Source organism: Staurois parvus, unplaced genomic scaffold (assembly GCF_062004578.1).
Source record: "Staurois parvus isolate SC_StPar_1 unplaced genomic scaffold, SC_StPar_1.0 ptg003646l, whole genome shotgun sequence".
Taxonomy (NCBI): domain Eukaryota; kingdom Metazoa; phylum Chordata; class Amphibia; order Anura; family Ranidae; genus Staurois; species Staurois parvus.
In genome coordinates, this window is record NW_028321442.1 from 13,075 (window position 1) to 28,150 (window position 15,076).

The 15,076-nt window shown below is 46.8% G+C and overlaps 1 protein-coding gene across 1 annotated transcript in view; it reads left to right on the forward strand.

Annotated features, from left to right (window-relative positions):
* The first annotated feature begins 1,549 nt into the window (after positions 1 to 1,549).
* LOC149427579 (disks large homolog 3-like) overlaps positions 1,550 to 15,076 on the forward strand; it is a 46,625-nt gene continuing 33,098 nt past the window's right edge. The window contains exons 1-4 of the mRNA XM_089667887.1: positions 1,550 to 1,725; positions 6,764 to 6,814; positions 8,047 to 8,194; positions 10,692 to 10,794. Coding sequence (XP_089524013.1) covers positions 1,550 to 1,725; positions 6,764 to 6,814; positions 8,047 to 8,194; positions 10,692 to 10,794 — 478 coding nt within the window. The remainder of the gene's footprint in view (positions 1,726 to 6,763; positions 6,815 to 8,046; positions 8,195 to 10,691; positions 10,795 to 15,076) is intronic.

A 15,076-nucleotide genomic window follows, 5' to 3' on the forward strand; every position in this document is an offset into this window, starting at 1 on the left:
AGGAGGTGCAGGGTCTGGAGGAGGACCAGAGGGCTGGAGTCAGATGAATGCCTAGACCAGGGGAGTTAGAGATGAGGGAGTGCTGTGGCTGCACAGAGAAGCACAGGATCTGTAGCAGGAGTTCTGTCCTCCTCTCTGCTGGGACCAGGGGTGGAGGGTTGCAGAGACGAGCCTCTCACGGGTGCATGGAGAAGTGCAGGATTTGGGGGAGGAGTTTTGTCCTCCTCCCTTCTGCCAACTACGGGGACCAGGGGTGGAGGGTTGCAGAGATGAGCTTCTCACGGGTGCATGGAGAAGTGCAGGATTTGGCGGAGGAGTTCTGTCCTCCTCCCTTCTGCTAACTATGGGGACCAGGGGTGGAGGGTTGCAGAGACTAGCCTCTCATGGGTGCATGGAGAAGTGCAGGATTTGGCGGAGGAGTTCTGTCCTTTCCCTTCTGCCAACTACGGGGACCAGGGGTGGAGGGTTGCAGAGACGAGCCTCTCACGGGTGCAGGATTTGGTGGAGGAGTTCTGTCCTCTTCCCTTCTGCCAACTACTGGGACCAGGGGTGGAGGGTTGCAGAGATGAGCCTCTCACGGGTGCATGGAGAAGTGCAGGATTTGGCGGAGGAGTTCTGTCCTCTTCCCTTCTGCCAACTACTGGGACCAGGGGTGGAGGGTTGCAGAGATGAGCCTCTCACGGGTGCATGGAGAAGTGCAGGATTTGGCGGAGGAGTTCTGTCCTCCTCCCTTCTGCCAACTACGGGGACCAGGGGTGGAGGGTTGCAGAGACGAGCCTGTAACGCTTGCATGGAGAAGTGCAGGATTTGGTGGAGGAGTTCTGTCGTCCTTCCTTCTGCCAACTACGGGGACCAGGGGTGGAGGGTTGTAGAGACGAGCCTCTCACGGGTGCATGGAGAAGTGCAGGATTTGGCGGAGGAGTTCTGTCCTCCTCCCATCTGCCAACTATGGGGACCAGGGGTGGAGGGTTGTAGAGACGAGCCTCTCACGGGTGCATGGAGAAGTGCAGGATTTGGCGGAGGAGTTCTGTCCTCCTCCCTTCTGCCAACTACGGGGACCAGGGGTGGAGGGTTGCAGAGACTAGCTTCTCACGGGTACATGGAGAAGTGCAGGATTTGGCGAAGGAGTTCTGTCCTCCTCCCTTCTGCCAACTATGGGGACCAGGGGTGGAGGGTTGCAGAGACGAGCTTCTGACGGGTACATGGAGAAGTGCAGGATTTGGCGAAGGAGTTCTGTCCTCCTCCCATCTGCCAACTATGGGGACCTGGGGTAGAGGGTTGCAGAGATGAGCCTCTCACGGGTGCAGGATTTGGTGGAGGAGTTCTGTCCTCCTCCCTTCTGCCAACTGCTGAGACAAGATGGAGATGAGGGTGGGTGCCACAGCTGCAGGGGAGGTCTAAGGGCCACACGAAATGTCCTGGAGGGCCTCATTTGGCCCTCGGGCCTTGTGTTTGACACCTGTGATCTGAATGAAGTCCAGCAGATATAGAAGTCGTAATCAACAGCTGCATAACCCGTAATTAGAGGAACGTGTATGAAATCTCTCAGATGGGTTACTGGGCTCCGATAAATGGAACTATCTGCAGTCTGACTCACCATGGGAAGGACGGGAGGGGAGGTGGAGCGTGTGAGGAACATGGAGAGCAGGCGTACAATGGGAAGAGAATGGAGCCAGAGACGAAAGTAAATACTTTGGGTCTGAAGGACGAAGTTGAACTCCTAAAGTAAAGAAACCAAAGCTGCTTGGAGGAAGCATGACATGGAGTTTAATTACCTAGGGAGGTGCTGCGAGAGCTGCAAGTGACAAATTAGTCAGCTGTCATTCCTGCCCTTCATAAAACAGCAGCTTGTATGGAAGAGCCAGGTTCCTCGTGTGGGTTGGTGTCACCAGCAATCCCAGCCTGTAACTAGATGACAATCAGCTCCCTCGGAATGACCGGAATCCCAACTATCCAGCAGAACCTTGTAACACAGGTATTCCAAGTGTGCCGCTCTGGAGAAGTCACTTGGCCCCTGACAAAGCACCTAAAATTTAATGGGCCTGTTCAAGTCACCGCTGTCATTTTTACAGGGCGGCAAGGATTAAGAAAGGCCCCGGTGGATTTTGCTGGTTGTTAAAACACGAAAGCTCCCAAGAAAAGGTTAAAACCAGTGAGACACAAAGCAAAAAAAAAAAAGGTGTCAGCAACACCCCGCGTGTTTTGTGAGAAAGAATGTGTTAGTGGGAAAGGGAAAGCAAAGAAATGTTCAGACAGGAACCAAAGGCGGAGGAGAAGAAGAGCTATATAGAACGAGGGGCTGGAGGTAGATAAAAGAGGGTCCAGCTGAAGCCGTGACTGCGGGACACAGCGAAAGGAGAACCGTGAGGGACCAGCAAGGTGCAAAAGTCCCAAGAGAAAGGCTTGTGTCAGCAAAGCGCAGAGGAACATAGATAGGAAAAGGTCGTAAATCCTGGGAACCGCCTTCATGTTCACGGTGAATGTCTCTTCGTCTATGTCATATCGGAGGGCACCCAGCATTGGGCATCCAAAGTGGCAATGGGCACTCAGGAAAAACCGAGAGAGGTAGGAGAAAAACGAGAAGGATGGTGGAGTGGTGGACCATGTTAGATGTAGGAAAGCAAAAATGTAGGCGATGCCTTCGGTTAGCAATTTATTTTTCAGCGCTGTACATGACACCTTTTTGAATCTGTTCAGTTCGTGCTTTAGGACAACCTTTCAGGGGTCTACCAAATTCTTCTACATCCACAGAACCTCAAAGTAGGAGGTAGATCTTTGACGGCTTATCCTGAAAGATTGACTACTTACAAAATGTTTTGAGGTGCAAGCTTTGGAAATGCCTTCGTTCCTTCTTCAAGCGTACTCTCATCATGAAGCCATACGCCTCAAAATATATTCAGTTAGGCAATGACAAGCATTGGGCATCCAAAGTGGCAATTGGCACCATGGACAAACTGAGAGAGGTAGGAGGAAAACAAGAAGACCGGTGGAGCGGTGGTGTTAGATGTAGTAAAGCAAAAATGTAGGCCTTCAGTTAGCAATTTATTTTTGAGCGCTGTACATGACACCTTTTTGAATCTGTTCAGTTCATGCTTTAGGACAAACCTTCAGGGGTCTTCCAAATTCTTCTACATCCACTGCTTGAACCTCGAAGTAGGAGGTAGATCTTTTGAAGGCTTATCCTGAAAAATTAACTGACCACATACAAAATTTTTTGAGGTGCAAGCTTTGGAGATCCCTTTGTTCCTTCTTCAAGCCTGCTCTCATCATGAAGCCATGCCTCAAGAAGGAAACTGTTTTTGAAAGCTCACACCTCAAAATAACTTCGATTAGGATATTGCAGGAATCTGTACAGATCATGTTTTAGGACAATCTTTCAGGGGTCTTCCAAATTCTTCTACATCCACTGCTTGAACCTCGAAGTAGGAGGTAGATCTTTTGAAGGCTTATCCTGAAAATTAACTGAATACTTACAAAATGTTTTGAGGTGCAAGCTTTGGAAATGCCTTTGTTCCTTCTTAAAGAGTGCTCTCATGTAGCCATGCCTCAAGAAGGAAATTGGTTTTGAAAGCTCACATCTCCAAATATATTCGGTTTGGCTATGGCAAGGATCTGTACAGTTCATGCTGTAGGACAATCCTTCGGGGGACTACCAAATTCTTCTACATCCACATCTTGAACCTAGAAGTAGGAGATAGATCTCGAAGGCATATCCCGAAAAGCTAACCAAATTCTTCATCTGTTTTGAGGTGCAAGCTTTTGTAAACCCCTATGTCTCCTTCTTCAAACGTGCTCTCATCGTGAAGCCATGCCTCAAGAACTAAACTGTTTTTAAAAGGTCACACCTCAAAATAAATTCAGTTAGACCATGACAAGCATTGGGCATCCAAAGTGGCAATTGGCACCAAGGACAAACTGGGAGAGGTAGGAGGAAAACAAGAAGAGTGGTGGAGCGGTGGACCGAGTAGGAAAGCAAAAATGTAGGCGATGCCTTTGATTAGCAATTTTTTTTTGAGCGCTGTACATGACACCTTTTTTTTGAATCTGTTTAGTTCATGTTTTAGGACAATCCTCCTGGGGCAGGGGCGGACTGACCATTTGGAAACTCGGGCACTGCCTGAGGGCCCGGGGTCAGTAGGGGGCCCCATGAGATGCCCCTGGTACCTTTTTCATAGGCTTTTTTGAGTTTGGGCAAGGACACGGGCCCCATGATCCCCTATTGCCCGGGGGCCAAATGAGTTGTCAGTCCGCCCCTGGGCAGGAATCTGTACAGTTCGTGTTTTAGGACAATCTTTCAGGGGTCTTCCAAATTCTTCTACATCCACATCTTGAACCTAGAAGTAGGAGGTAGATCTTCGAAAGGCTTATCATGAAAAATTAACTGAATACTTGCAAAATGTTTTGAGGTGCAAGCTTTGGAGACCCCTTTTTGTTCCTTCAAGCGTGCTCTCATCAAGAAGCCTTACGCCTCAAAATATATTCCGATTCCTTGACCTATGTCCATTTTGAAGGAAACTGTTTTTGAAAGCTCATACTTCAAACTAATTTCGATTAGGATATGGCAGGAATCTGTACAGTTCGTGTTTTAGGACAATCTTTCAGGGGTCTTCCAAATTCTTCTACATCCACTGCTTGAACCTCGAAGTAGGAGGTAGATCTCGAAGGCATATCCTGAAAAGTTCACCAAATTCTTCATCTTTCTTTCAGGGGTCCACCAAATTCATCTACATCCATTGCTTGAATTTAGGAGCAGGGGCGGACTGACAACTCAACACCCGGGCAATAGGGGATCATGGGGCCCCTGTGTCCTTGCCCAAACTCAAAAAAGCCTATGAAAAAGGTACCAGGGGCATCTCATGGGGCCCCCTACTGACCCCTGGCCCTCAGGCAGTGCCCGAGTTTCCAAAAGGTCAGTCCGCCCCTGGTTAGGAGCAAGGTGTAGACCATCAAAGATTTATCCTGAATGAGTAACGGATTGCTTCAAAAATGTTTTGAGGTGTAAGCTTTTGGAAACCCCTCTTTTTCCTTCTTCAAGCATACTCTCATTGTGAAGCCATGCCTCAAGAACTAAATTGTTTTTCAAAGGTCACACCTCAAAATATAGCTTGCCTGGGCACCCTGGATGAGAGAGACTGGGTTAGATAACAAGAATCTGTACAGTTCATGCTTTAGGGAAATCCTTCGGGGGTCTACCGAAATTCTTCTACATCCACAGCTTGAACCTAGAAGTAAGGCGTAGATCGTCAAAGGTTTATCCTCAAAAAACGTGCAAGCTTTGGAAACCTCTCTTTTTCCTTTTTCAAGCATACTCTCATCGTGAAGCCATGCCTCAAGAACTAAATTGTTTTTCAAAGGTCACACCTCAAAATATAGCTTGCCTGGGCACCCCGGATGAGAGAGACTGGGTTAGACAACAAGAATCTGTACAGTTCATGCTTTAGGGAAATCTTTCGGGGGTCTACCAAAATTCTTCTACATCCACATCTTGAACCTAGAAGTAGGAGGTAGATCTCGAAGGCATATCCTGAAAAGTTCACCAAATTTTTCATCTTTCTTTCAGGGGTCCACCAAATTCATCTACATCCATTGCTTGAACTTAGGAGCAAGGTGTAGATCATCAAAGATTTATCCTGAATGAGTAACGGATTGCTTCAAAAATGTTTTGAGGTGCAAGCTTTTGGAAACCTCTCTTTTTCCTTTTTCAAGCATACTCTCATCGTGAAGCCATGCCTCAAGAACTAAATTGTTTTTCAAAGGTCACACCTCAAAATATAGCTTGCCTGGGCACCCCGGATGAGAGAGACTGGGTTAGACAACAAGAATCTGTACAGTTCATGCTTTAGGGAAATCTTTCGGGGGTCTACCAAAATTCTTCTACATCCACATCTTGAACCTAGAAGTAGGAGGTAGATCTCGAAGGCATATCCTGAAAAGTTCACCAAATTTTTCATCTTTCTTTCAGGGGTCCACCAAATTCATCTACATCCATTGCTTGAACTTAGGAGCAAGGTGTAGATCATCAAAGATTTATCCTGAATGAGTAACGGATTGCTTCAAAAATGTTTTGAGGTGCAAGCTTTTGGAAACCTCTCTTTTTCCTTCTTCAAGCATGCTCTCCTCGTGAAGCCATGCCTCAAGAACTAAATTGTTTTTAAAAGGTCACACCTCAAAATATAGCTTGCCTGGGCACCCTGGATGAGAGAGACTGGGTTAGACAACAAGAATCTGTACAGTTCATGCTTTAGGGAAATCCTTCGAGGGGTCTACCAAAATTCTTCTACATCCACAGCTTGAACCTAGAAGTAGGAGGTAGATCTCGAAGGCATATCCTGAAAAGTTCACCAAATTCTTCATCTTTCTTTCAGGGGTCCACCAAATTCATCTACATCCATTGCTTGAACTTAGGAGCAAGGTGTAGATCATCAAAGATTTATCCTGAATGAGTAACGGATTGCTTCAAAAATGTTTTGAGGTGCAAGCTTTTGGAAACCTCTCTTTTTCCTTCTTCAAGCATGCTCTCCTCGTGAAGCCATGCCTCAAGAACTAAATTGTTTTTAAAAGGTCACACCTCAAAATATAGCTTGCCTGGGCACCCGGGATGAGAGAGACTGGGTTAGACAACAAGAATCTGTACAGTTAATGCTTTAGGGATATCCTTCGGGGGCAGGAGCGGGCTAACAACTCATGGGGCCCCCGGGCAATAAGGGATCATGGGGCCCGTGTCCTTGCTCAAACTCAAAAAAGCCTATGAAAAAGGTACTAGGGGCATCTCATGGGGCTTCCTACTGACCCCAGGCCCTCGGGCAGTGCCCGAGTTTCCAAATGGTCAGTCCACCCCTGTTCGGGGGTCTACCAAAATTCTTCTACATCCACAGCTTGAACCTAGAAGTAAGGCGTAGATCGTCAAAGGTTTATCCATAAAAAATGTGCAAGCTTTGGAAACCCCTCTTTTTCCTTCTTCAAGCATGCTCTCATCGTGAAGCCATGCCTCAAGAACTATATTGTTTTTCAAAGGTCACACCTAAAAATATAGCTTGCCTGGGCACCCTGGATGAGAGAGACTGGGTTAGACAAGAATCTGTACAGTTCATGCTTTAGGGAAATCTTTTGGGGGTCTATCAAAATTCTTCTACATCCACAGCTTGAACCTAGAAGTAAGGTGTAGATCGTCAAAGGTTTATCCTCAAAAAATGTGCAAGCTTTGGAAACCCCTCTTTTTCCTTCTTCAGGCATGCTCTCCTCAACAAACCATGCCTCGAGAAGGAGAGCTCACACTTCCAAATATATTCGGTTAGGTCGTGACTACATTTTTATCTCTCTAACAAGAACAAAGCAAGTTGTTCTGGAGAACAGGAGATGCTCAGAGGCAGCACAGGAAAAGTCAAAAAGTTGCAGGCGACCTACAGGTTATGGTAGATCCCAGACGTGAGTAGGAATGGACAGGGAAATGCATGTCTCGTGTAGGAATGGACAGGGAAATGCATGTCTCGTGTAGGAATGGACAGGGAAATGCATGTCTCGTGTAGGAATGGACAGGGAAATGCATGTCTCGTGTAGGAATGGACAGGGAAATGCATGTCTCGTGTAGGAATGGACAGGGAAATGCATGTCTCGTGTTGTGATGGTGAGAGCAGCAGATCTTTGGAGAGCAGATTCTTGTGATATGAGTTAACCTTGTGTCGCAATCAGCAGCGGTTCCTGCCCTGAAACTATTCATAGGGTTTCATTAAAAGGTGATTTCATTGGATAGTACCAGTCAGACCGGCTACGCTGTCACCATATTCCATCTAATTCCCGCCGTTGATGCTGAACAGAGTTCATCCTTTCTGCTGATGTCATCTTTTTTTTTCCTGGATTGTATTCTCCAGCTGACAGAGGCACATCCTGTTTTGCTTTTACACCTTTTTCTCATATTCTCTTTTCACTGTTCATTTACATCCTCTGTTGTCATTGTCTGCGGTGGTTTTTTTTTTTTTTTTTTTTTTTCTAATCTACCTGCGTCTAAGTGCTAGACATGTCTTTTCGTCGTGTCCCCAGGGAACCGAGGAAGATCATTTTACACAAAGGATCTACAGGACTTGGTTTTAACATTGTCGGTGGGGAAGATGGAGAAGGAATCTTTGTGTCTTTTATTCTGGCTGGAGGACCGGCTGACCTTAGTGGAGAGTTACGTCGCGGAGACCGCATCCTGTCTGTGAGTAGGACTTTCACCATTTATGATGCTGACCCTCAGTTTTAGAGTTTTTAAATTTTGGAGAGAGCAGGGAAGGTTATTTTGCCATCTGTGCCCCATTGGGGGGGATTTCCTTTTACTTCCCGCCATGTCTGCGCAACAAGAAGTAAAAGGAAGTCTCTCCAATGAGACTTGAGTTGTCACTCATTGGAAGCGTTCTCCTCTATTCCTGTTTAGTTGACAACAGGGGCGGACTGACAACTCATGGGGCCCCCGGGCAATAGGGGATCATGGGGCCCCTGTGTCCTTGCCCAAACTCAAAAAAGCTTATGAAAAAGGTACCAGGGGCATCTCATGGGGCCCCCTACTGACCCCGGGCCCTCGGGCAGTGCCCGAGTTTCCAAAAGGTCAGTCTGCCCCGGTTGACAAATGTTGGATTCTTTCACCACCAGGACTAATGTAGAGTGACTCTCCCTAGCGGGGACACAGATGGCAAAAGAACTGCAATTTGTAGAATGCAGTAATGGGGCCACAATAATGTTCATAGAGTTCAGTAAGGTTTTTCATTGAATAATTGGTGGGGAAAAAAAATTCAAACGCGTTATGATGAATCCAGTTTAAAAACAAAATAAGTTTTAGAGATGGTAAATTAGGAATCCACAACCTGTATCTTATTATGTTGTATGAACTTTTTATACTTTTCAACTTGCATGGTAGTTATGATGAAAGGGAGAATGTCTGAACCCACAAAACCTATTTGCTTTTTTTTTTTTTCCTACCACTCATTTTATTAATTTCATGGTACTATTACTGAATACTAAAAATTAGGATGTTCCTCAGAACCCCAATCTTGTTGAGGGTATTCTGGAGATCATCAGATGATCACCTGGGAGATCACAAATGTGTTATTGGGGCCCTGTAGCAGGTGGCCTATGCTTACTCAAGGTATGGGGTCTAAGTGATAGTGTCACCAGAGCTCCTGTAGATGGGGATGGGCTAAAGACCATGTCGGTGGCAGGCAGAAGAGTATTCAGGCCTAGGCAGAGGTCTTGGAAGTTAGCAGGCAGAAGAGTAGTCAGGCCCAGGCAGAGGTCTTGGAAGGTGGTATACAGAAGAGTAGTCAGGCCAAAGCAAGGAACTTGGAAGGTGACAGGTAGAAGAGTAGGCAGGCCTAGGCAGAGGTCTTGGAAGGTGGTAAACAGAAGAGTAGTCAGGTCCAAGCAGGGAACTTGGAAGGTGACAGGTAGAAGAGTAGGCAGGCCTAGGCAGAGGTCTTGGAAGTTAGCAGGCAGAAGAGTAGTCAGGCCTAGGCAGAGGTCTTGGAAGGTGGTAAACAGAAGAGTAGTCGGGATAAGACAGTGGTCTTGGAAGGTGGTATACAGAAGAGTAGTCAGGCCCAAGCAAGGAACTTGGAAGGTGACAGGTAGAAGAGTAGGCAGGCCTAGGAAGAGGTCTTGGAAGGTGGTAAACAGAAGAGTAGTCGGGATAAGACAGTGGTCTTGGAAGCTGGTATACAGAAGAGTAGTCAGGTCCAAGCAGGGAACTTGGAAGGTGACAGGCAGAAGAGTAGGCAGGTCTAGGCAGAGGTCATGGAAAGTGGCAGGAAGAGGAGTAGTCGGGATCAGGCAGTGGTCTTGGAAGGTGACAGATAGAAAAGTATTTGCTTCCAGGCTGGGGTCTTGGCAGGTGGCAGGCAGAAGAGTAATCAGGCCCAGGCATTGGTCTTGGAAGGTGACAGGTAGAAGAGTATTCAGGCCCAGGCATGGGACTTAGATGGTGGCAGGCAGAAGAATATTCAGGCTCAGCCATGGGACTTAGAAGGTGGCAGGCAGAAGAGTAGTCAGGCCTAGGCACAGGACTTGGAAGGTGACAGACAAAAGAGGCTACAGGTAGAAGAGTATTCACTTCCAGGCTGGGGTCTTGGCAGGTGGCAAGTAGAAGACTAGTCAGGACCAGGTAGTGGTCAGACAGAAAAGTAGTCAAGTCCAGGCTCCAGGTAGGGGTCTCGGCAGACAGAAGAGTATTCGGGGTCAATCCAGGTCAGCAACAGTCAGGCAATGTCACATATAGGTATTATAGGCAGCAGGGAGTATCTGGTGATGAGACACATCACCAGCTACTTCAAAGGCTGGAGTTTATATACCCTTTTGATCAGAGGATATACCCAATGTCTTTCCAAGGAACTCTGGCAGGGATTCCGTGAGTACCATTGGAAGTACTGGCAGGGATGCTGGAAGTCCCAGGCAGGATTTCTGCAAGTACGACAGGGATTCAGGTAGTACCTTTTTAGAAGTACTGACAGGGATTTTGGATGTCCTAGCAGGGATTCTGGAAGCCCCGTAAAACAGTGATTATGCTGATGAAAGCTGAAGATGAAGCAGTTTCTAACCCTCCTAGATATACTGTAGATTCTATAACCCGCCCATGAATATTCCATTTTCCTTACGTGTTTATGGAGATTACAGCTGTAAAAATGTCTCTTTCGTTGTGTAATGTTGGACTTTATCACCTTTTGTAGGTCAATGGAGTAAATCTACGAAGTGCAACACATGAGCAAGCTGCAGCAGCGTTGAAACGGGCTGGACAGACAGTGACTATTGTAGCACAGTATCGACCTGAAGGTAAGATCATGAACCATCTGCTGGTTTTGAGGCTTGGAATTTATCTTCACTAAGCTGGTATCTTTTTGAGAAACTTGTTGAGGTCTAAGAAAATAATGTTGACTTCTTGTGCCGTCAGTAAAGTCTTAGTATAGTAATGAGACAAATTCAATTGTCGCATTGCACATACCATTCCCTGGACAAATCAAATGTTGTGCGTTGTCCTCTGCATGTGCGTGTTGGCTGAAAAATAATAATTTGAAGAGGAAAAACATTAAATAGCAAACCTTTCCATTCCCCACTATACGTCCAGAAGATTGTGGAGACCTGACCATCAGGCCTAGATAAGCTTTTTGGACATCCCATTCTAGAACCATGGCTAATAATATGGAGTTGACCATCAGGCCTAGATGAGCTTTTTGGACATCCCATTCTAGAACCATGGCTAATAATAATGAGTTGACCATCAGGCCTAGATGAGCTTGTTGGACATCCCATTCTAGAACCATGGCTAATAATATGGAGTTGACCATCAGGCCTAGATGAGCTTGTTGGACATCCCATTCTAGAACCATGGCTAATAATATGATGTTGACCATCAGGCCTAGATGAGCTTGTTGGACATCCCATTCTAGAACCATGGCTAATAATAATGAGTTGACCATCAGGCCTAGATGAGCTTGTTGGACATCCCATTCTAGAACCATGGCTAATAATATGGAATTGACCATCAGGCCTAGATGAGCTTGTTGGACATCCCATTCTAGAACCATGGCTAATAATATGATGTTGACCATCAGGCCTAGATGAGCTTGTTGGACATCCCATTCTAGAACCATGGCTAATAATATGGAGTTGACCATCAGGCCTAGATGAGCTTGTTGGACATCCCATTCTAGAACCATGGCTAATAATATGGAGTTGACCATCAGGCCTAGATGAGCTTTTTGGACATCCCATTCTAGAACCATGGCTAATAATAATGAGTTGACCATCAGGCCTAGATGAGCTTGTTGGACATCCCATTCTAGAACCATGGCTAATAATATGGAGTTGACCATCAGGCCTAGATGAGCTTTTTGGACATCCCATTCTAGAACCATGGCTAATAATAATGAGTTGACTATCAGGCCTAGATGAGCTTGTTGAACATCCCATTCCAGAACCATGGCTAATAATATGGAGTTGACCATCGGGCCTAGATGAGCTTGTTGAACATCCCATTCCAGAACCATGGCTAATAATACGGTGTTGACCAGTTTGCTGCTGACAAGGGTTCTGAACCTTCCCTATACTTCCAAAAGTTTAAAAAATTAAATCCCCAGCACTTCTTTCTTCTGTTTTTGGAACTGTTCATGCTGCCATGTAAATGGTGGTGTGTCTATATTATTTTTCCGTTTGGATCCAGGGCTCAGGAGGAATAGGTGCCACGATGCTGTGGAAAATTTCTCATCCATGTTATAGCGTTGCTACCCATTATATGCAGTAAGTGCCCCATGGCTAAACGTTTGTGGACTCCTTGCCATCACACCTATATGATCTTGTTGGATATACTATTCCAAAACCATTTCCAGTTGTTTAATGTGTGACTATACCACCTTCCGCTCTTCTGGGAAGACTTTCCACAAGATTTTGGAGCGTGTCTGTGGGAATTTGTATCCCTTTTGTGAGGTCAGGTACTGATGTTGGATGAGAAGACCTAGCTCACCATCGATTTTTCGATTAATCCCAAAGGTGCTCAGTAGGGTTGAGGTCAGGGCTCTATGCAGAACACCCGAGTTCCTCCAGGGCCTCAAACCTTCTCAACACCTTTTGGGATTAGGTCTTCTCATTCGTAGGGTGAAGAGCAGGTACTGATGTTGGATTAAAAGACCTGGCTCACCATGTTCCAATTCATTCCAAAGGCATTCAGTAGGGTTGAGGTCAGGGCTCCGAGCAGAATACTAGAGTTCCTCCATGACCTCAAACCTACTGAGGGCTTTTGGGGTGAGAAGACCTCATACCAGAGGTTTTCTGTAGGGTTAAGGGCAGGTACTGCCATTACTTTTGGAAGACCTTTGGTATAAGGCCTTCTCACCCAGAGTGGAGGTCAGGGCTCTGTACAGGACACTTTGAGTTCCTCCACACCAAACTGGTCATCCATGTCTTTATGGAGCTGGCTTTGTACACGGGGATCAGTCATGGGGGGACAGAAAAGGGTCTTCACCAAACTGGTCCTCCATGTCTTTATGGAGCTGGCTTTGTACACGGGGGACAGTCATGGTGGAACAGAAAAGGGTCTTCACCAAACTGGTCATCCATGTCTTTATGTCACTGGCTTTGTACACGGGGGACAGTCATGGGGGGGACAGAAAAGGGTCTTCACCAAACTGTTACCACAAGGCAGGAAGAGCACAATTGTCTCCAATGTCTTTGTATGATGGAGGATTACCAGGACCCTTCACTGGAGACACCTGAACTCCATCACTTGGAGGGAGGGGGGGTGTATGGTGTCCAAATACATTTGGTCACAGAGGGTGAATGCTTGTTTTCTAAGGGTGACCTTGGCTTATTATTATTAACAAATCCTTAGCTGTTCCAGCACATTCATTATCTTGAAGGACAGGAGATGGGGTGGGGTGGGGTGTTCTCCATAAACCTTCACCGGAGACACCTGAACTCGGCCCACCTGAGACAACCTGAGCTCAGGTATCCTCAAATCTTTGGCCATATTGTGTAAGCATAGTCCTACCTTCATAATGTTGTTTCAAAAAGCACTCCTTTTTTTTCCTTCTTTTCTGCTGTCAATGATATGCAAATGTTGACTTTTTGTAAAAAGTCAACCACTAGGTGCTCCTCTCTATCTCTAACAACCCCCCCCCCCCTCCCCCAATATCGGTGTCAAGTGACTGTCCCGGGTACAGCAGAGGCGTATTTAAGATGATTGGTGGCCAGGCTCCCTCTTCTCCACACTTCCCGAGAAGGAAGATGGCGCTGCTCAGTAGGAGGAGTAACTGGATCTTGGGGGAGGGTTTGTACTCATTGATCTTGTCATGTGTTGTTTACATGTTGATATTTGGCAGCGGTTTCTGTATACACGGTCAAAGGGAAGAGTTCCTTTAAGCCGGCACGCGGTAGAACTGTGAACTTTGAAAAAGGTTAACTTTCATATCTCAGAAAGTGTTGCTGGTATCTCTTGGTTGAATATTTTTTTTATTGTGACCTTCAGTCTGAAGAAATGTTTGAAACCTCACGTGTAGCTATCAATCTCGTCATCGTTAGGCGCAATATGTCAGCTGACTCACAACAGCCAGCTGAATGATCAACCCGGAGGCATAACTAGAACCTTCATGGCCCTGGTGCAAGAAACCATGAAGGGGCCCCCTGACCCCCTGAATGCCTGGTGGCAGCTGCAAGTGCGACCTTTGTGACCCTGGTAGTTCCACCACTGATGTCGGTAGTTTTTTTCAGTAATGGATTAAGTAAAAAGTTTAAAACTGTGATGATTGGTAACCCTGCAGGGGAGCAGCAGGGCCCCCCTGCAGCATGTTGTGGGGGGGAGTTGCAATTGCAACCCCTGTGACCCCTGTAGCTACACCCCTGGATCAACCCAACATTATACAGTTGTAGCTTTTCCAGTCTGCAGATCAGAGTAGGATGAAGGGAAATCAAACTCAATTTCACCGTGGGTCGCATCAGCATTATGGTTGCTCTAAAAGGTCCAGTTGTATCTGTTAGACTAGATGTCCAGAGCACCCCACCATCAGAAGTCAAGAGTCACCCACCCTCCCTTACATCACAGTGTGCCCCCCCCTTACTTTGTGCTGCTGATGGGAAGAAGCTGGGGGCAGAATGTGCAGGGTCTGGAGGAGGACCAGAGGAGGGCTGAGTCAGCTGCTGGAGTCTGCTGAATGCTGAGACCAGGGGAGGAGGAGATGAGGGGGTGCTGCGGCTGCACAGACGGAGCCAGCTGTCAATCAGGCAGCTGGGTGAATCTCAACAATATTGTCGGGATCATTCCAGAGCTTGGAGCACCCCTGCCTCATCAGCTGACAGTGGGCTATAGCCAGCTATAACCTGACTCTGGGTCAAAGGAGAGACCTAGAGATGTGGCACTCTCCTAGTTCGGCTGCTAGGTAAATTTCCTTGTGCTCGTACTACTTCATGGTCCCTAGCTGTGAACCGTGGACTGTTCCAGTCTGCCTCCACCTCTGCTCATACTACTTCATGGTCTCCAACCATGAACCGTGGACTGTTCCAGTCTGCCTCCACCTCTGCTCATACTACTTCATGGTCTCCAACCATGAACCGTGGACTGTTTCTG